At 34.6% G+C, this 23,159-nt stretch overlaps 2 protein-coding genes across 10 annotated transcripts in view; one reads left to right on the top strand and one right to left on the bottom strand.

Annotated features, from left to right (window-relative positions):
- The first annotated feature begins 3,764 nt into the window (after window positions 1-3,764).
- On the top strand, window positions 3,765-10,844 carry Abra (actin binding Rho activating protein). The gene is made up of 2 exons (XM_015486371.2): window positions 3,765-4,464; window positions 10,240-10,844. Exons 1-2 carry the CDS (start codon window positions 3,812-3,814, stop codon window positions 10,715-10,717), a joined length of 1,131 nt encoding a protein of 376 aa, XP_015341857.1. The 5' UTR covers window positions 3,765-3,811; the 3' UTR covers window positions 10,718-10,844.
- Window positions 10,845-17,786: 6,942 nt separating this feature from the next.
- Window positions 17,787-23,159, bottom strand: part of Oxr1 (oxidation resistance 1) — a 322,826-nt gene continuing 317,453 nt past the window's right edge. For all 9 annotated transcript variants that reach the window (XM_048802005.1, XM_048802006.1, XM_015486367.2 and 6 more), the window contains one exon: window positions 17,787-19,699. In XM_048802005.1, coding sequence (XP_048657962.1) covers window positions 19,564-19,699 — 136 coding nt within the window. In that variant the 3' untranslated portion in view covers window positions 17,787-19,563. The remainder of the gene's footprint in view (window positions 19,700-23,159) is intronic.

Below are 23,159 nucleotides of genomic sequence, written 5' to 3'. Positions count from 1 at the left end.
TGGAGAAGGGGAAATTGTTAGGGGAAATTTATTTTAACTAAAAATATTAAACTAAAAAAGCATCTGTGCAGCAAAATTAACAACAAAATGAAAAAGCATCCTGTGGACTGGGGAAAGTATTTGCAAACCACATATTTGAGGAGTTAATATCCAAAGTTTATAAAGAACACTTACAACTAAAAATCAGAAGAAGAACTAACCTGAATTGAAAATAAATAAAGAACTCAAATGGACCTTTATTTAAGAAAGACATAAAAATGACCATAAGGATATGAAAAAATGTTCAACTTCACTAATACCTAAGAAATGCAAAGTAAGAGCTGGGATCATGGATCAGTGGTAGAGCACTTGCCTAGCATGTGTGAGGCACTGGGTTCTATTCTCAGCACCACATATAAATAAGTTAAATAAAAAGTACATCAACAACTAATAAAAATATTTAAAAAGAGAGAAATACAAAGTAAAACCACTATTATCACCTTGTACCTGTTAGGATCATTATTAAGAAAGACAAGAAATAAATGTTATTGAGTGTATAGAGAAAAGGAAACCTTTGTACACTGTTGGTAGGAATGTATATTGGTATAGCCACTATCAAAAATATCATATCATATCATATCAATAACTTCCATGGAAGTTTCTAAGGAAATTAAAAATGGAACGAACCAAGTGACCCTAGCATTCATTCTTGTGGGTATATACCAAAAGGTATATACCTTTTGTCCATCCCATAAAGTAACTGCACTCCTGTATTTACTGCAGCATTATCCATAATAGCCAAGATTTGGAAACAACCTGAACATCCACCCATGGAGAAATGAGTGAATGTATAAAGCAACAAACAGTGGCACACACACACACACACACACACACAAGAGAATAGTAACCTTAAAAAGACTGAGATCCAGCCATTTGACACAATACAGACCTACAGGACAATTATGCTAACAAGTCAGACAAAGAAAGAAAAATATTTTATGTTCAGACTTAGATGTGGAGAGAAAGAGGAAGAAGAGGAGAGGAGGAGGAAGAGTCTTCAAATATACCCAGCAAATAAAATAGTGGTTAGCAGAAGCAGAGTTGGGGAGGAAAGAGAGAATTAGTTCAAAAACTACAAAGTAGGAGGTAAGTGAGATTAACAGGTCTAGAGGACTATAGTTGTTGTTGTTTTCTTTTTTTTTTAAAATCATACTGGGGATTTTTGTTAAGTAGATTTTAGCTCCTCTTGTGGAAGAAAAAAAGTTATGTAAGATGATAGATGTTACTTTGCTTCACTATTATAACCATTTTACTGTCTATATATCCCACGACATCATGTTGTAAACATTAAATAAACATTTATTTTTAGTAAGAGAAACAGCAGCTATGAGCAAATGTAGTTTTCTCAAGTCTCTAGGAAGCTCACCCAGCTAGGTCTGAAGGTTGGCTCTATTTGATTTCTCAGTATCCTTGAAAGAGACAATATGGAGTTCTCTTTCTTTCAAGTGCTATTCATATGATTGAATGATAACTAATTTTGTTTTTCAAAATACTTTCACACTTCTGATGCATTTCACACTTCACTAATCAGGCATGCATCTTCACCAACAATTTCAGATCTTAAGGCTTCATAGGAAATGCCCATTGTAAAGCTCTCATTACATCTTCTTGGAGATTTTGCTTCGGGTTCTTTTATACCACATAAAAGTAGAAGAACATGGAACTCCTAAGAGTCTGGATCTAGACTGACTGAGAATATTTTACAGTAATCAAAAATGCATGACAGGTAGCATACAGACCTTGTTTTAGGGAAGGAATGTCCAAAGTAGAATGAGGAGCAAAGGATTTTACATTCTCTTCTATACAAGTGTGAATGAAGAACCCCAGTTGCCATGGAGTCTGAATCTCAGAAGGAATGATCAGCATCTTTTAGAAGCTTCATTTTTTTTTCCCGCCAAGACCATCTGCTGACAATCCCAAACCCCAGGCAGCTGACTGTAATGCCTATTAATATGTGAAAGACTGTTAACATTTTGCCATCTCCATTTCTTCTCCCTTAATCAGGACTGAACCTGTAGCAGGTGTGTGCAGGGAAGCAAAAACCCGCCCTGGAAGGTGTAAATTAGCCTGATCCTTGGCTAAGCTTGAGGCAATCTCAGAGGTAGCCCATTCTTTCCAAGGGCTTCTAATGGGAAGAAGGAAATCTGACAAGAACCGAATAGTCTTTGGTGAATCTATATTCCAGGATGAAACGCCAGAAATTCAGACTCAGATTGAAATCTTTGTTTGCAAAAGTTTTCTTTTCTGGTGATCCAATTCTCTCTTAATTAATTAAGAAGGATTCTGTCTGGACATTGTTTGGCTTTTAGCAAAAATTATCTGATGTTGCTGAAGTCTGAACACGTCTGACAGATTTCTAGACAGAGTATTAAATCATTTCCCGAATTGTTTTAATCCTAGGACATAAATAACTGACATGATGAGAAACTAACATCAACTTTCTCCCCCCAAATAAACATGTTTCACCATCAGAAGTAATTAACTTTTATACTTATTACAATACTTTCAGATAGCTGTTTAGTTAAGAGGTGAACTGCATGTCAAGATCAGTGAAAAGTATATAGTTTAAGGCCTATAGAACTCTTGAAGTTTAAAAACATCCCTTACTTGTCTTTAAGAAATTATTCAGTGCTGAGCCCTGTGCATTTTTTATCTGGTTTAATATATTGCCTAGATGGTTCTTTTCTATACAAGTGACCTATCTTTACAATCCTTTAAAAAATATTATAAATATTATAAAAATATTATAAATATTTATAAAAATATTCAGTCTCTGTTCTGAGGACTGAGAAAAATAATTTGCCTACAAAAACCTAAAGGCCTGCTAACAAAGTTTGTGCTATTCAAAACAAAATAGGAAGGGTATGTGTACTTCTGATAATATTAATATTTATTTTGTTTTTAAATATTCTCTTTAAACAAATTATTTGCAAATATTTATTCTAGCAATAATTTCTAAACTGCGACATGTGTGCAGGTCTTTTAATTCTTGAGATGATTAGACTGAAATTGTGATTGTCTTATGTATTAATATGACTTATCGATACTTTGAGTAAAACCCCAAATTAGAAAATAATCGGTCTTTAACTGAGTAGACCTTGGTCTCCCTGTTATCTGGGATTCGATTTTCTTATTTAGAAAGTAAAAGTTGGATCAGTTGATCTTCTAAGTTCTCTTTCTAAAGGAGTTGAAAGAAAAAGAGAAACGCAACTTAGCATCTTGGATAACAGAATGAAAAAACAGGGTTGAACTAGATGGATCTGGGTTTGAATCTCAGATATTATTAGCAGTGGGAACTTAGATTTCATTTTACTCAACTATAAAATGGGACTAGATGACAGCTGTATTGAGGGCTGCTGAGGTGTACATGAGAACAAAACTGTAATGTTCCCGGCACAATTTGTGCACATATTGTATGCGCTTATAAATGGTAGGATCATATTTTAAGGTCAAGGAAAACATAAAGTTGAGCACATGATTTGATCTAGTAATTTCTACTCTGGCACCCAGAGAAGAAAGGGAGTGAGCACTGTCCTTTTCCAGCAGAGATTTCCCTCTGCTGTGATGAAACCAGAGCTGTCAGGGTTTAAAAAAAGAACACCATCAGGGCAAAGGCACCACATCTTGGCAAGAAATGCTTTGCATAGTTTCCACCATCACCACGTTCTCCTTCCCACTGCACACCCTGCTTCTATTTAAATCCCAGGCCCTTTGCTGGACCACACTCATTTCAGCCAGTACACAGGCTCCCAGCACAGAAGAGACAGGTAGCATGGCACCAGGAGAAAAGGAAAGGGCTGAGGGCCCAGCCAAGAGTGCCCTCCGGAAGGTACGCACAGCCACCCTGGTCATCAACTTGGCCCGAGGTTGGCAGCAGTGGGCGAATGAGAACAGTACCAGGCAGGCCCAGGAGCCTGCAGGCTGGCTTCCTGGAGGGACCCGGGACCCACCCCAAGCTCCTAAACCAGCAATAGACCCTATCCCCCACCAGAAAGCTCAGGGTGCCCCAAAGTTTCCATCCCCAAAGCCAGAGGGACGTGGAGATGAAGCCACGGAGGTCTCCCATATCAAAAGGAAAGAGGTGACTAAAACAGTTGTCAGCAAAGCTTATGAGAGAGGAGGAGACATGAGCTCCCTTAGCCACAGGTACGAGAATGACAGTGGCGTGCCTGAACCCGGACAGCCAGAGGATGACATCGACAGGAGGCTCCACAGACAAGACTCCCCGACACGGAGGAGAAAATGCGCCAACCTGGTATCTGAACTGACCAAAGGCTGGAAAGTGATGGAACAGGAAGAGCCCAAGTGGAAGAGTGACAGCATAGACACAGAGGACAGCGGCTACGGAGGGGAGACAGAGGAAAGGCCCGAGCAGGATGCAGAGCAGGTGGCTGTTGTCAGGATCAAACGCCCCATGCCCTCCCAGTAAGTGAATGTCTCCTACCACTGTACCAGGATCTCTAATGATCAGGCATCATCTCCAGGAATCCAGAAAGCCAGGGAAGCATTACTAGAGTTAGTAAGAATCTGGAAAACTGGGCGGGTAGTGAGTACTATAGGGAAGGCGTGTCACTGGGCTGAAAGGACAGTGCCAACCTCAGACATGGACATTTGGGTCCATGCACTATTCTCGACTGAAAGTGGGAAGTGGCATTAGGATCCTTTTCTGTGTTCCTGAAATTAGGCATGCATATGGCACTTTCTCAGTGAGAAATATAGAAGTGCTGAACAAGAGACAATTAGATTTGACTCATGGTTTCTTAGACAATGTTGAGTTTCTGTGTTCTCATTTAAAAAAATAATAGATGTGATAATTCATATTTTATTGAGTTATTTTTATATTAACTATGAAAAACAATGGATTCAGGGGAGCTCTTTAGTAAGTTGTACCCATTATATTGCAGGAGCTCAGACTTGGTGATCCCAACCCTTTGAGGTGCTAGGAGTTTGACTCTCTGTGGTGTTTTGGTTTTGGTTGCAAGAAGGGTAGTAAACTTCCTTCTTCCCTTCTTCAGTTCCTTTCCCCAGTCTCAGAGTACACAGGGTACCAGAAGGAGACCTTCAACAGCAGCTCTTAAGGCCAAAGGTAATCCTAGCTGTGCTTGGCAATTTCAGCAGAAGTCCAATGGGATTTTTTTTTTTTTTGGCCTGAGGAGACTCCAATATTACTTAAGAACTGAAAGTGCCATTATTATGTCTGTATCAAAGGGCATGTTTTTCTATTTTTCATTGTAGGTACTACCCTCTCCCCATAAGTGACAACAGAGCAAAAATTTTGTCATGGTTGCTTAAGTAGAAAGAGTTCTTGGTGGTAAATCATTACCACATGATGTTCCATGGAGTGGTTTTGCTAACTAGGATTTTACTATGAAAATTATTTATATTTTATGCCTTATTCTAAAAAGAATCTTTTGATTATATATGACTTGTTCTAGTTCCTTTAGCAAAATAAATCGGGTCCTCTCTCATAAAGGTGTATAAATAAAGCACCAATCATCCACTCTTTCTTCCCAGTTGTGTTTGGTAAAAGCAGCAGGTGTTGCATGTCAGGTGCCACTTTATAGACAAATGAATGGATATACACAAATGTCAAGAAATATCCAAGTCACAAGACTAGGTAATTAGAGAGTTAGAAAGCTTGATCCAGAGCTTGTATTCTTAATCACTATGCTGGACTTACTCTCCCAGTAGAGATCAGTATCAACTTCATCAATGGAATCCTAGTAACTCCAAATGTGTAGAGTGTTTGTGCAACCAGGTAGAAGGACTTCAGAAGTAGAGACACTTGACCTCCTACTGCCTGCCCTCAGTTCTAGAGCAGGGAGGGAACTCTTCCCTTGGGACTCTGGGGGCAGTTACCAATTTGCAAAGAGAATCACAGCTTAGGTCTCAAAACTGTTGACAAGACAACAGAGAAAAGAACATGGATGATCAGAAATGATCATATTGCCTTTTGGATGCAATCATTTTGTTTCTGATAAAGGGGGCCCTATTGAAGTCATGCTCCCCTTAATCAAATTAGCAACACTTCCTCCAGGGAAGCTAACTCATACACAGAGGAACAAACTCTCCCCAGCACTTCTCTGCAAGGATGGAAAGTGTGGCAGATGTTCTTTACTGGACTCACAGTGAAGGGCGCCTTGGCACTAGGAGAAATGCTTCCTTTAGGATCTGTGGGGAGGGATCACCTTCAAGCACTTCCCAGACAGACCAGAAAACTCACCTGTAGGCTCCATGACATTTCAAGGCTGGGATGCTGTTGAAGGGCATCTGTCAGAGAATGGGTAAGCTTGAAATATACCTTTTAGATATTGTTAGTTATAGGATCAAACTTCTTTTGTATTCTATGTTATTCCATTACATATTTAATAACTTACCCATATAACTATTACTCCAAAATGACAGAATTAGGGAAAAATGCATTTCCATATTCTCACCTTACTGCAACAAGGCCCCTTCACATTAGCAGCACTGAACTAATGTCATGTTTACCGTTGACAGATATAAAATTCTTTGCAAAATTGTTTTCAGTGAATGAAGCTAGATTTCCAAGACAGATTGCTTGCAATATCTGGTAGAATTAGTTACTTTAAAAAAATGCAGAATGGCCATTATTTATTTATTTTCATAACAGAGATTGAACCTAGGGGTATGCTTAACCACTGAGCCACATCCCCACCCCTTTTAATTTTGAAACAGGGTCTCACTAAATTTCTCAGGGTCTCTCTAACTTGCTGAGGCTGACTTTGAACTTGACAGCCTCTTGCCTCAGCCTCCCAAGCTTCGGGGATTTATAGACATGTACCACCACATCCAGCAGAATTTTTTTTAATTAGTTACAAGAAAATTTGTTTATTGATAATAAAGAAACCGAGGAAGTGGATATGGATTCAATATTGATCTCCTAAAATAGGTGACAATACTAGTCTTTGAATGGTTCTTTGTTTTCTTTTAATTTATACTAGATTGTCTTTCTAAAGCTCCATGTAAACCATTTTTCAGATTTTTCACCTGAAAATAAAAAAAAATAGGATAATCTGGCATTCATTGTTAAATTCATTGACCAAGAAAATATTCAGGGTATGAGGCTTCCTAATGCCCAGAGGCTGGGGTAGTAACTCAGTGATACAGCATGTGAAAGGCTCTGGGATCTATATCTAGCACTGAAGGAAAAAAAATCCTAATTTAAACCTCATATTCTCAAACTTTTTAAAAATTAGAAATATAAAACAATAATGTTTATAGACTGAGAAAATTACCCATTAAGATAGATTTCCTCCTAATTTTTAAAATAGCCTTATTTTCTAATTGTTAGTTGTAGGATCAAACTTCTTTTGTCTCCTTTTCCTTCTATTATTGGAAATAAAAATTCAACAATGTAGCAAGGTTGAGAAAGTGTTTTCTTTTAAAAGATAAATGTCTCTCTTCTATTTAGATTTATTACCATGTCAACTCCAACCCTTATAACCAGTGACATTTAGTTTCAACACTCAGGGAATCTAAATTCCTAATTAAAATCAGAAGAACACTACATCAAAGAATCAGAGGCCTGTATGACATAAACAAATTACCTCTGGAGGGCAATTTCTTTAAATTTAATTTCTTTAGATTTTGTAGTTTCTTTAAATTTCTCTTCTTATAATTTTCTGAATTTCTTTTCTTGGAAATTTCTTTAAGCTACAAAATCAATATAATACCAGTAAGAGAGAATTTTAAGAAAAAGAAAAAAGTTATCTGTATACCAACATAAATAATTTCATTTGTGCATATGCTACTGAATTCTTTACCCTGGTGTATACATTTTAGAGTGGCAATTGTGTCATTTACTGAAATTTGTATTAGATTATTTTCATGAGGATCTCTTAGTGATTTTCTTTTTGTTTTCTTTCTTTTCTGTTTGTTTCATTATTGAATATCCAGAAGATACCTAAAGCAGTGCCCAGTAGCTATTCTAATAATTATAATAAAGAACAGAAGGATTGTCACAATGCCCTGATGTTCTATAAATGTAGGATGTATTACTTTTATACTATAGGACCAAACTACAGTTGGTGCTCAGGAGACAAAGTATGAGTTAATGGATTCCACTATTAACTTTCTTCTGAGGTATTTCAGGTCTTTTTTCATGCTCTAAAATGAAGTAGGCGTGAGATTTGGGTTTTGCCAAGATGGCTCTGTGCTGGTTTCGAAGACTATGCCTGTCATTGATCACTGTGGCTCCAAGAGGACAAGGGGCTTGCTCTCCTTTAATAACGAGACCAAGTTCTGCATGCTGTGGGCATCTAAACAGGGACAGTGTATAGTGTGGCAGGTGATGGTGAGGACTAGCCAGACTGACAGAAATCCATTCTGCTCCAATGTGGTGTAGCTTCTAGCACTTTTTCACATGTAAAGGATTTTATAAAGTTGTATTAATGCATATAGTTTTTGTATTCTGCTTTTTTTCCAATTAATTCTGGCACACTTTTCTCCATATGGCTCATGCAATGAAGCACCAATTCCATTCCACTGTAATAATGCAAGATGTAGCTGGAATAGGGCATGAGAATTAATGAAAGGTCGCCATCTAGTGGATGTCATTCCCCTTTTGAAAGCGATGTTAATGTACCTAGGCATTCCTCCCTTACTGCATCTGTTTGATGTCTGCACCTGGCTGGACTCTTTACCCCATTTTCAAAGGAGCAAAAAGGCCATTGTCTTCTTGGTACCACAAAAATAAATGACAGAGTCTTCATAAATAGCTTAAGGCCATCTTGGCCAAACCCAAATCTCATATCATAATTGAGGCTGAAGCTTACTGCCAGGGAAGAGACTTGAAAATCCTCAGAAGAAAATTAATAATGTGATTCAGTAACTCATATTTTGCCTCCTGAACTCCTCCTGAGCAGATTTTATGAAATGAGTTTGAATAGCAAGGGACATCTAAGTGTGATCTGTATCTGGTTTTGAATAGCAAGTTGTGAGGGTTCAGATAGCTCAGGCATGCCATTCACACAAATAATTTCAGCACTACTCTCCAATCACAATGCATCAGGGCATGAGCTGGGGGAGAAGGAAATGTGGATCACCTGTGAGGTTGACAGGTACAAATCTCTGTTTTACTATTGCATGCAAAAAGACCTGGAGAAAGAAGTCTAACAGGGTGCAGATACAGAAGTGTCAGGGAAGTCTTACAACTCATTTATTAGACACTGTACCTGCTCATTGAGTGGCATCATTATAGGTAGAAAGAACATCAACTGCATCTTCAGTCTTGTGCTTGGATCCTGTATCCACAACTCATTCAGGCAGTATTTCCTATTAGTTATATGCAGGCTCTGCCACCAACTCAACTGTGGTTCAAATTCTGGTTCTACGACTTAATATTTCTGTAACTTTAAGAAGTGAATGTCTCTGGACTGTTTCCTCATCTGTGAAGTGGGAATAGTGGTATTTATCTGATAGAATGGTTGTGGAGAAAATTAATAAAAAGTATTTAGAAGAATGCTAGTATAGTGTTCAATAAATATTATTGTTGCTAGCCAGTGTTTTCTGATTGTACAACCTATACTTAAGGTTTGTAAATATCATGTATATATGTTCTCATTAAAAATCCAAATATGAAAATCTATTCATAACTGGATATTGCAATGTATGTGTGGGTGGTATAAAGATTATCTTTGGAAAATAATTGATTTAGAGACCCTATACATAGATTCTCCAGTATAATTTGTTTCTACTTCTGAAATGTTACTAACATGAGACAATAAAATTTGCATTAATTTTGTATGATACTTGCTTCTTGAAATAGCACTTCATATCATAGTAGTTTTAAATATACTATTATTTATACCAAAATAATCTAGAACACACATCAAAATAATAATGATAGTGGGGGTGTACCTTTTGTTTTCCAGTTCTAATTTTTTGTGATGCATTTATATGTCTTTTATAATGAAAAAAACTATAAAGACTCACATTAAGATGCAGATGCATGGGAGAACAAATGGAAAGCAACACTTGAGTGCTAAATTATCAGTATATATTTTTGAAAGACATTTTTAGTATTAGATGGACACAATACATTTATTTACTTATTTATTTAAAGTGCTGAGGTTTAAACCCAATGCCTTACACGTGCTAGGCAAACGTTCTACCATTAAGCTACAACTCCATCCCAAATTATCAGTACCTTCATTCTTCATCCTCTCTCTCCTTCAGGGCAAACAGATTTACAGAGCAACTCAACTGCAAGGCCCATCGGAAATACAGCCAGGTGGACAATTTGAAAGGGAGATGGCAACAGTGGGCTGATGAACACGTACAATCCCAGAAGCTCAACCCTTTCAGTGAAGAATTTGACTACGAGCTAGCCATGTCCACTCGCCTGCACAAAGGAGACGAGGGCTATGGCCGTCCCAAAGAGGGTACCAAAACTGCTGAAAGGGCCAAGCGAGCCGAGGAGCATATCTACAGAGAAATTATGGAGCTGTGCTTCGTCATCCGCACAATGGCTCGCCACAGACATGATGGCAAGATTCAGGTTACTTTTGGAGAACTCTTTGACAGATATGTTCGTATTTCAGATAAAGTAGTGGGCATTCTCATGCGTGCCAGGAAACACGGACTGGTGCACTTTGAAGGAGAGATGTTATGGCAAGGTCGGGATGACCATGTTGTGATCACTCTACTTGAGTGAGCCTTCAAGAATAAAAATCAAACTTGACCCTCTCCTGTCTTACTACAAAATGCTAATGCACTAAATATTAAAACACAAACTGTTCTGTAATAAGTCTGTAAATATTAAAACATTTTTACATAAACGACTTTTGGGCTCTACTTCTGTTGAAGAAGCTTGAAGCTTTTGAGAAAGCACACAAAGCATCTTAGAAAGCATGTAGAGAATGTTATTAATATACTACTATTATTAACATTTGAAATTCCACTTATCTTTTTAAAATATTTTATTTAGTTGTAGGTGGACACAATACCTATTTTTTTTAAATGTGGTGCTGAGGTTAGAACCCAGTGCCCCACACATGCTGGGCAAGTGCTTCAATTCTGAGCCACAACCCCAGCCCCTCTATCTTTTAAGGCAAAAATATTAGGCTATTCACTGCAGATATTATTTATAGATTTTTAAATATCAGCTCTAGGAAGAATCCCGACTTCAGGAAAACATCAGCAGAACATATTACAATGTCAATGTCAATTTTCAAGAAAAAATTCCATTGTGTTAAACTAAAATTTTCCAAGAAACTAGACTTATTTTGTTTTTAATCATAGTATCACTTATGAAATGGGTACAAATTGTTGTCAATTAGATGTTTAAGTTCCTCTGAGGGCTGAGATTCTAATAGGCTTCTTTTTCCTTCTGTGTGACATGCAATTTGCATGTTATGGTTTAGCTATGAAGATGTCCCCCAAAAGCTCAGGTGTGAAACAATGCAAAAAAAGTTGAGGTGAAACAACTGGTTACAAGAGCTTTACCCTAATCAGTGCACTATTCCATTTGAATGGATTAACTGTGTGGTAAGTGTAGGCAGGTAGGGTGTGGCTAGAGGAGACAAGCACTGGGGGTGGGGGCATGACTTTGGGTATATATTTTGTCCCTGGTGAGCAGAACTCTCCCCTGCTTTTCCAACTGAGCTGCTTTCCTCTTCCGCACCCTTCCACCATTCCTGCCCACATCTCACCCCAGTGGTGGGAATGGGGTTCCCCTTGGTGGAATGGGCTGGCTGAGAAATAAAAGCTAGGAAAAATTGAACTGCATAAAAACCACAGAATACAGAAAGTAGTTTCAAAAGTGGGGGGCAGATGGACAAACTGATCAGAGAGATTGAGCTTCTGGACAAAATGAAGTCCCCACCTGCTTTATTTATATAGGGAAACATGAGATTCTATAGAATGTTCTCCAAAAAAAGGTTAAAAGTGGGCTGTTCAGTTCCTAGCAGGTTATGCCCATCTCTGGAGCTACTATGTGAACCTTCCTAGCAGAGCAGAGGAAAAGGTCACGTGCATTGGGCAATCTATTGCTGTGGGAGAGCCACAGAAAGTTCCCAATGCCTGGCCCATATCTCCCAGGCTACCATGCCGAGAAGATCCTCATGCATTTCACTGATGGCTTCCCCCCCACGGTGACGTCCTGCCTTACCTGGGTCCCAGAGCAACGAAGTCCACTGTCTATGGACTGAGACCTTTGAAAGAAAATTTCCCTCCTCTAAAATTGCTCTTGTGATGTCTTTTGGAAGCAATGAAAAAGCTGAGTAAAACATCAAATAAAAACAGAAATCATGGTGGCTGGTGGTCTCAGATCTGATAAAGAAGGTGTCATTTATGTCAAAGTACAATGAAGCAAAATACAGGACATTCTATGAAGTAGAATGTTCAGTGTAGAAGAATCTTAGTCTCATTGGTGAATTAATAATCAGTTTAAAAAATTTTAGTTTTCCCCATTCTCTACAAAGATAATTTAATGAAATACCTAGAAGTCTAAAAATAGCAATATCAGTTCGGCAAAGGTTTTTAAAAAGGCATAGTAAATGTGATGATAAGGAGAAAATTATTTGACATTAGCCTGTTGGTTGTCAATTTTTCTCCTTAATTTAATGTGTTTACAAAATACTAAACACAAATTGAGTAAAATGTCATATTATAATTAATGAATTCAATAAAAAAAGTTACTAAAATGCATTTTGGCATTATATACAAAAGTTAATTTCATATTATTCCTCGAACTAAAAGGCATTCATAAGTTTATTAATCTGTATTTTATTTTAAACCTATCTTAAGAATTACCTTTGTTTTCATGTGTTTCTCTGTCAAACTGAAAGTTCCAATATCTTCTTACAGAAGAAAATAATATGTATATTTTTGTTTGCATACTAGATTTATGAAGATACAAATTAATGACTAATATTTCTAAATACAATTTTATATAAGAAACACACTTCTGTTACAACAGTGAAATCTATGTCAAAATTTCAAAGCCAATTGGCTAAAGGACAAAACGTTTTCTTATTTTTCTTGTTATATACTATTTTAGATTATATCCCACAATATCACTTTCTTGTGTTTGAAATACAATAAAATTTCAGGGTGTAACTGAGGTTACTCCTAGTATTATAGAATACTGAGACCAGACTTCAAGTGTTCCCTCATATTCAACTCTGAACAAAAACAGCTTAAGCAGTCACTGACACAGATTATTTAGTTTGATTTGTTTGAATTTGAGGATGATGTGGAAGTCCTCTTCTTAAGAGAGCTGACAATCACTCAGACCTATGGATAAAGTCTGGCTCTCAAGTCAGAAGTGAGTTTTCTTGAATAAAAATGCCTGACACGTAATAGGCTTAGACTGACAAGCAGCTTGTGAGGATAGCTATCTTCTTCAGTGTGTTTGTGACACAAAAAATAGCTCATGGTTTGTAGATTTTTTTCTTTATTATTATTATCTGGATACTTTAGGCCATCTGTCCTAACACTGTTTCTTGACTTGGAATTAAAAAAAAATGTTTTTTCATCAACCAAATGATTATTATTCTAAAAACTCCATGATAGGAGAAATTCAGTTGGAACTTAGGACAATTTGACAAAAAAACCCAAAAACAAACAAACAAAAAACCCAAAACTAATCACACATGCTAATGGAAATTCTTATGAGTATTTTTTATAGTCACCCAAACACACGAAATAATTATCACAGATATTTCTAAATTCCCAATAACAGTTTAATTAATTTAGCAATTTTCAGGATTTCCCTTTTCAAAACTTTCCAATGGTCAAAGGATTTTGTACTTTTGATACATACTTCTTCACCCTGTTTGGACCTCCATCCAAATATTTTATTGCTCTAAACTTTCATAACTTGTAAGTTTTCTGACTCCTGATTTCAAAGTTCACCTTCTTGTGGCTCTGCCCACTTAGAACACAAGGAAGTTCAGAGCTTAGGGTTTTTTTTCTTCCTACCACTGACAAAATGAGGCCACATCTATTCTCTTGGTTTGCCTTCTGCTTTTTCATTTCTGAACCCGAGTTCCTTCTTTTCCTTATTAGAAACAGGAATAGTGTATATGTATTTGTAAACAAATATATGCACACAGGGCTGGGGTTGTTGCTCAGTGGTAGAGCACTTGCCTAGCACGTGTGAGGCACTGGATTGAATCCTCAGCTCCACATAAAAAAATAATAAAGTTATAAAAATATATGCACACTGGATTGTATAATTTATAAATGTTTATATAGTTTGAAAATAGTATAAGCAGAAATAAATCAATTTCCTGAAGGGATGGGTATAATTGAGAGGAGAGATACACTTCTCAGAACACATCTGTTTGTAGAGCTTTATTTGGGAGCTTCTAAATATTTTACATATATCTGGGTGAACAAATATATACATTACTATGGGTGCATACTATTCAGGAATTAAAATTTTCTAGTCAAAGGTATGAACATGCTTAGTTTTAGTAAATGTAGCACAAAAAATTTTCTAAATGTGATCTCACATTCTCCTTTAATAAAGCTTTTATTGACTGCTTTAATAGTCTTGGGTTAACCATTAAGTCCCAACTGTTCAAATCCACGTAGGATGATGGGACACAATGTATTAAAGTCCTGTGACTTTTCCTTTGCTGAGGTCTTTTGATTTGTAGTCATTTCTATATTGTGAATGAGTTATTAGACTTATTACAAAAACCTTATACTTGTTGGTTGTCTTTTCACTTTAAACAATGCCTTTTGATAAAGTGCTTAAAAATTTTAACGTTATACTATGTTTTCTCCTTTACACCATCTTTTTTTCTCCTCTGATCCTTAGTGCTTTCATTTAATTTAATTTAAGCCTATCCTAAGGTTATGAAGATATTTTCCTCTTTTTAAAACAGCTTTATTGATTTACTTTTTACAATTAAACATAAAATCTGTAATTCTTATTTGTGGTGAATTAAATTTTTCTATTCCAAACAGATATCCAATTAATGTAGCACCATTTACTGAAAAAAATATTCCTGGGGCTGGGGATGTGGCTCAAGCGGTAGTGCGCTCGCCTGGCATGCATGTGGCCCGGGTTCGATCCTCAGCACCACATACAAAGATGTTGTGTCCGCCAAAAACTAAAAAATAAATATTATAAAACTCTCTCTCTCTCTCTCTCTCTCTCACTCTCTAAGAAAAAAAAAAAAAGAAAAAAATATTCCCTTTACTGGGCAGTAGTATTATTAGCTTAAAAAAAAAATCAGACTTCTAATAGTACCTGTCTTACTCAAGCTTTTTAATATGGAAATGTCACACACTTGTTCTTCAATGTTGCCTTACTCTTAGCCTTTACATTTCCACATACATTCTAGAATAGCTTAATTTTCACAAAAATAAGGTTAAGATTTTTCACTTATCAATATTGATTTTTACAGAACTGACATCTTTCAGTGTTCTCTGTCATCATAAATATGGTATATCCTTCCTACACAGATGTTCATTTTTTTGGATATTTAGCTGATATTTTCAGTGTTACTACAAAATAGTAATACTTTACATTTTCTACTTCTTTGTATATAAAAATGGATTTTTTCGTTCCAATTTTTGAGTATCAAGCTTATAATCAGTGCCATTGATAAATCAACTAATTCCAATAGTTTGATCTCTTTAGAATTTTCGGTCAATAACCATACCTTATTCAATGACATTTAAATGTCTTTCTTCCTGTCCTATGTATTATTTTTTTTTCTTTCTTGATCTATTGCACCAGTTAGAATTTCTAGAACAATGCTGAACAGAAGCCATGTAGTGGTTGTTATTGTCTGGTTTCCTATCTCAAGAGAGGAAGGTTTCAATAATTCATCATTAAGTACACTTCCTGTACATTTTTCAAAGGTATTTTCTGTTTTGTTGTTTTAAGCAGATTGAGCAAAATTCCCTTCTTCGCTTGTTGGCTATTTGTTTTTGTTTTTTTTTTTTAATCATAGAAACAGGTAAGTATTGAACTTAATCAAATGCTTTTTCTGGACTTTACAAGGATATTATGGATTTTTTTTTTCTTTTTTTGTAATGTGGTAAATGGTCCCAAATGAAAAAATGTTAACTACTCTTTTCTAGAATAATTTGGTTATTAAGTATTGCTTTTTTATATATTGCTGGACTTGACATGATTATTTAAAAATTTGCATGTATGCTCTTAACAGATCCTCCTATAATTTTTGTGTGAACATTGTAGGGTTTTGACTTTGAGGTCATGCTAACCTCAAAAAGCAATTTGAGAAATGGTGTTTCCTCAATATGTTGGAAAACCTACGAATGACACTATTTTTTCTTTAATTATCTAGAAAAATTACCCAGTGGAACTATCTGGGGCTGGGATTTTTGTTAAGAAGGTGAGTTTTTAAAAAATTAGCAGATTTAAATTCTTTAATTAAAAATTTATTTCTTCTTGGATCAGGTGTCATAATTTGTTTTTTTTCCACATTTTCTAAATGTTCCCTACATTGCCAAGTTTAATGACACAAGAAATGTTTATACTATCTCTTAAGGTCTGTAGTGATGTCTCCTTTTAATTTCTTCACAAGAACCATTTATTTTGGTTTTTCTTCCTTACTGTCATTTTTGATATGTAAATTTTTATTATTTTCTTGAAGATTTGTAAATTTTTAAAAATTATTCAAAATTTTAATGTACACTATGAGAAATGAACTTTTAAATCAACTGAATTATATGAAAATAAAAGAGAAAATAAATTTGACATTTGCTTTTAATTTTTAGATTTCTGCTTATATTTTTATTTTGGCTCACCCTCTATTTTCTTTATGTTAAATTTGTTGTTCTTTCAACTTCTTGAGTTTAGAGACTTCTCTTCTGCCTGTCACTTACTATAGTACCAAAATTTATTTCAAGGACCCTCTTCTTTTTGATGTGACCTATAATCTGCCAAGGCATTTCATACATAGATATAAGTCCACATCTACTTGTATGTTGTTCATTTGTATAATGTTTTCTTAGAATGGAATATTAAATGCCATTTGCAAATTGATTCTCCATGTGAGAGTCCATAACTAATGTAATTTTGTAGCAGATTATTTCTCCTATGTACACTGACCATAACAAGATGAATAATGCACTTGAGTTTCTGTGTTTAAATCCAGAGAACTACGCTTATTCTCATTTTCTCTGACATGAAATCAATATCTAACTCTTGATAATCCTAATTCCCAAATCTCTTTCAAATCCGTGCCTCCTTTATCACCATTATACTATTATTCTTATTCTGACATCATCATTTTTCTCTGAATTTTACAACAAACTCATTATTGTTTGCTTCCTATTTCTTCCCTCTATGAATCTATTTTTCACAGAGATTATTCCTAAAGTACAAATTTAAACATGTAACCATGTCATTCATTCCTCTACTCACATTCTTAGTTGTTCCTGTGAGATGTGAAAAAAGATTGAAATTTTTTGGTGTTGTGGACAACATAGCTCTTTATAACATGAGAGGCTTATTTTTGTTATGTTTCTCCACCAAAAAAATGAAAACATATCTCAAAAATATCAAATGACATCTTTTCCATGTGTCAAGTGCCTTCTATCTCCATTTTCTAAAACTGTAGTGCTACATCTAGTTGAATATATCTTTCCAACACTATTAACACCACTACCACCAGCAACATCAATAAAATTATTAGAAGCATCTTTTTAAAAATAAAAGATAAATAAAATATGCTTAATTAAAAGATTTCTCAGATGTGAAAATAACTTGATTATTCAATAAATCCAAACTCAAGTTTGTATTTATATATTTAATTTTATTTGGTATACGCCACTATGAACTTGTACTTGAAATCCATTACAGGATTTATTTTATGAGTAGTCAACTCCACAAAGACAATAATACTGCTGTGGAAGACCAAAAGGGGGAAAAAACTGACATTTATTTACAATTCCCTACTTTGTAAACATTTAATCTATATACTGATACTAACTTATAATGATAGAGCTTTATATAGACAAGGAAATGATGCCCTGTGTTTCTATTAATATTTGTCAACAGCATATTATGATAGAACACCAGATTTTCTTTTTGATTAGCATTATGCTTTCTCTATATAATAAACTTTTAAAGAACTAAATATAATTGTTATACAACTAAAACTACTTAAGCCAACATATTTGGCTTATAATTCATTTTTAGAATAATTTAAAGTGCTAGAAGCAATCTGGCAATCAACACTTTCTATATGAACAAAACTACCTTTAAACATTAATTTACAAGATATACAATGTTTATCTGGAATAGCTGAAATTTCAGCACAAAGTCACTGTCACATGAATAACAGCAGGATTTTTTTTTTTTTTTTTTGCATAACATGAAGCTCTGAAATTTGCTGATTGCCACAATGGCTTATTATTGGTTTCCTACAAAAGAGGATAAGAACTACTAGTGTATTCTATTCTTTTTTTTTTTTTCTTTTTTGAGGTCACTTGACAGTATGTTTGCATATTCACCAAGTCTACTGAGTTACAATAGTGTCTACTATAATCAATGCCCTTTTATAAGAGCAAATGCTAATGGTAATTAATAACAGATGTCACAAAAAATAAAAACTACAAGATTGTTTTTCCTTTTGAACAGAAAAAAAAAAAAAACTATGTTTTTGGAGTTGGTATGCAACAAGGCTAAAACAACAGAATTATAAAACAGTATAATAACTGACACAATATGTTGAAGAAATATGCAATTGTTTCATAGTTTTTGCACTTATAATAATGCCCTATTTAAGCTACAAATATGTAAAGAGTATAATTTCTTGCTTAATATAGTAAATCCAATAGAAACATTAAGTTCTCATTCTCCTTTGTGAATGTATAACTCTGTATCTGATAATTCAATTCAATGAGGAAACTATGTGCCCAAACCTGCAGATCATGTGCACTGTGATTCTATTACAATCAGAATTCTCCTCAAATTTCATTTCCTTAAAATGAAATTGAGAATACTCGAAAAATTAATAAAGAGAATATTGTAGTGTGAATCTAAACTAGAACTCAGTGGTCTGTGAAGTATGTATTATATTGGCTTGTGGTTTCTCCTCCATAAAAATAAGATGAGCAGGTCCACATATCACTTTTTCCAAACTCATAGATACAAAAGTATTTAGACTTCATTTCCTCAATGTCCCAATTTGACTGCTCTAGTAAAAGAAACAATATAGTTAAAAAAAAAAAAAAAAGATTCAACAAAAGAGCACCATCCTATTTGAAGACTGAGATAACATGACCTGAAAATAAGGTAGTGACTATGATCTAAATGCTGGCAAAATTCTGACGAACTCAGGTTATTATACAACATGGACCCAGGCCATTGTCTAAACTTAGGGAACTCTGGGACAGAAACATGATTTGAAAAATCAACTCTAAACTTATAGCTGTAATAAATGGTGATAGAGACTAATTTTAAAGCATGAGTGACATGTTACATTGTATTGCTTCTTGAACTTTCCAAATAATGCTTGTCCATGTCAGGTTTGGGCCATTATCCTGCTAAGACAGACAGCACTGTATTTATTCAAAAGCCCAGATTTCAATGTCTTGGATAAAGAAATCTTCCTTCTTAGAAAGTGTATGATTCCCAAATGTTTTACAAGAATGGCTTCTTCCATGGTAGAGATCTCCATCAAGCCAAAGGGCAAATTCTCCTCTGCAATATACAAAAATAAAAAATTTTAATATTCATGCACTAAATTTTAAAATAATTCAATTCAATATCCAACAATTCTAAAATTATTAGTTTTTCCAAACCCTATCCTATCCTTTATAATACTGACATAGGAAACTTTTTGTTCATGTGCCACTATAACATCACTTATTATTATCTAGATCAATGAAATGAGTCCCCTAAAATTAACTCATATAGAATTATATTTCAGACAGGTGTCACTTTGTCATTCTTCACTTAGTATTATTAGTTTCTCTTTGTTATATGGTTTCAATATTTTTTACAATACAAAAAGTTATGAAACTCTGTATCATCTAATATAAAAGATAGTGTTAATGTTAAAGGACTGGTGAATAAAGCTTATATTTCTTTGATGTAAGTCAGAAGAATTGCTGTCAAAAGTAGATTATCAGTAAGAGAAATCAGTATTTTTGTCTAACATGCTAAACTCAATGAAATAAATTTTGATTGTTTGGGTAGGAAGTAGTTAGCTAAAGGGCTCAGTTTGAAAAGACTTTAAATGGATAAAGATAGGATGCTGAGATTCTTTATTAAGTAAAGGGACCAAGCCAGAAGTCAGATATAATAGGAACTAAAATATAGATAAGATCCAATTTATCTAATTATAGTATATCTCCCAGAAGGAGAAAAAACAGGTTATAAAAAGACTTCTTTCTACCCTATGGAGAACTTTTTTCTACTTAACAGAAGAGGAAAGGGGGACAAAGAGTAATTATTAACATAATAAAATTTACCTCAGATATCAAGCCAGTAGAACTGAGCCAGAGGAGAATAAGAGTTTTAAAAATATGGGTAATTATATTTCAGTGAAAAAAGAAAAAAAAAGTAGTCTGTAGACTTATGGGCTACTATCTATGTGAAATTGGGTTTAAGTTACTTAACTTCTCTGGGATAATGATTATATAAAAATCATTAAAAAAGCAGATTAGATAATTTCTAAAGACCCACTAAGGTCTAAAAGTTTAATAGATATAACTTCTAACCTTTAGGATTGCCAACAGAAGTTATACAGCATCATACATAAAAGTAGATTTCTTAACACTATTTTGGAAGAAAAAAAGATTTATTTATTTATACTCTGTAATCAAAAATATCAGAGAGTTAACATTATGAATCAGATATTCTAGGCATAGAGATATATTTCTGAATAAGCAAAGAAGAGTGGCTACACTGACCATGTAGAATGTAAGCTACCAACTCTTTTCAGAACCAAACAGAAAAGACTCAACAATGTGGCCACTAGGAGATCATCCATTATCATTCAAAAGGATAGCTGACAGTAGAGAAAAAAAAAACAAAACCTGCAATGGCATAAACAGTAATGACTTAATGAACCTTCTCTACAAATAAAAACAATACTTTGCTATGACACATGTCCCTGAAATCATGCCAGTCTGGAGAAGTCCATAATTTGAAAGCATTATAAAAATAGATGGTCCCCTAAATGGATGCTCCATGAGAAAACCATGATTCTTAAGGTCAAATCTGAATTCTTCTTTGATATATATTTGCAACTTTCTATGTGCATATATCATGAGTCACAGAAAATGACTGTAAAAAATGAAGATAAATTAGAAACTATTTGAATCAAAAAATTCACTGTCTTATAGCAATAATCTTCTAGAGTCACTAATAGTATTAATATACTTTAAGTGATATCTGAATCCATATGTCTTCTAAGTAGGGATAGCTAACCATACCAATCTGTTAGCAGAATATAAAAGCTCATTATTTCCTTGTTAAACTTGTTAAATATAAAAGGATCTTTTATTATTACCATCATTAGTATTAATTTACAGTAGCAGGGATTGCTCTACCACTGAGCTACATCCCTAGACTTTTAAATTTTTTTTTTTTTTTTTTTTTTTTTTTTTTTTTGACTATGAGGATCTTCCTAAGTTGTACAGGCTGAACTCAAACTTGTGATACCCCTGCATCAGTATTATCAGTCATTTATAGGTATGTGTCATGGCACACAGTATGTGTTTTTTTTTCTTTCTTTCTTTCTTTTTTTTTTTTTTTTTTTTTTTTGGTGTTGTTTGTGGTTTTTTACAAAGATTAGACATTTAGCTGAAATTTCAGTTGACTGGATCTAAGAACTACCTCAAAAGTGACTTCAAAGCCACTCATAGCCACTCATAAGTGGCATTACTTCTGCAATAACCTTTATTATCTATCCCAAAGTAGCATGAATTTTCTGAAGCTTCTAACTAGAAGTTTTTAAGATTTTGTCGATTATTTTCAATGAGATGAAAAACATGATTTGTATAATTATTTAAGGACTACCAGTTCCATGGCTTTCATCAGCATTTCAAATGTATCTGTGACTTCTAAATATTTAGGTAAATGTTTTCACTTCTAAATATTTAGGTAAATGTATTCAAAAGGGTTATAGATCTATTCTAGGTGAAACACATAGAAAGTGTATTTTTATATTAGCAATGCTTTCAAAGATGATCCATGACTTTCTGAAAATAGAGTGGCTAAGAAAGTGGAAGGAACAAAAAAGTCTTCTAAATCCTTAACTAATGTCATGTAACTTATGTATACGATGATATTACAAGAACCCAGGAAGAACTCTTGCCATGGTACCAGATGGGAAAAGGTGGTTATTGGCAGAAGAAAATGAGTAAAGGTGTCTATCATTTGTTAAGGACCTATTATGTGGTAGATACTATGCTAAAATTATAGAATATCTTTTCCTCACAATCCCTTATAAAGTTGATTTAACCTCTAATTTACAACTGAGGAAAGTTTAGAATGTTAAGGAGTTTGCTCAATGTCTCACATAAAGTATATGCTGAAACTCTATCTGAATCGGATCTGATGCTAAAATCTACATTAAGCCCACATCATCATGATTTCAATATTTTGAAAATGATACGGTTTGAGACTGTTCCCCAAATATCCATGTACCAGATGCCTATTCCTCAGCATGGTCATGTTGAGAGTAATGAAACATTTAACAGGTGGGACACAGCAGAAGGTGGCCAAGTCCTTGTGAGGGGGTACTACCCTAAGCAGTTTTCATGGACCTCAGTTCCTATGAAAACAAGTTGTTAGAGCAAGCCTGGACCCTGAATACCTCTAGTGACATCACTACTAGATGTGATGCAGCTAAGAGAACACTCACCAAAGGCCAACCGATGAGTTGTTCAAATCTCAAACTTCAGACTCCACATCTTTGAGATAAATAAACCTCTTATAAATACCAGCTTCAGGTATTTTGGAATAGCAAATGGATTAAGATGGGTGATGCCTGCTTTGAATTCTAGAATACTAAGTCCCTGTAGTTTCTGTTTTCTGAACATAAGATGGGAAGGTTGGCTCATTATCAAATGATCTGATGGTTAGTTTGGTCAAATCATGTTTCCTAATCAAGATCTTGTTCCAGCAGACACCTAATGACACCGCATATATT

Source organism: Marmota marmota, unplaced genomic scaffold (genome assembly GCF_001458135.2).
Source record: "Marmota marmota marmota unplaced genomic scaffold, marMar, whole genome shotgun sequence".
In the NCBI taxonomy this organism is placed as follows: domain Eukaryota; kingdom Metazoa; phylum Chordata; class Mammalia; order Rodentia; family Sciuridae; genus Marmota; species Marmota marmota.
This window is presented reverse-complemented; position numbering and strand designations above follow the sequence as displayed.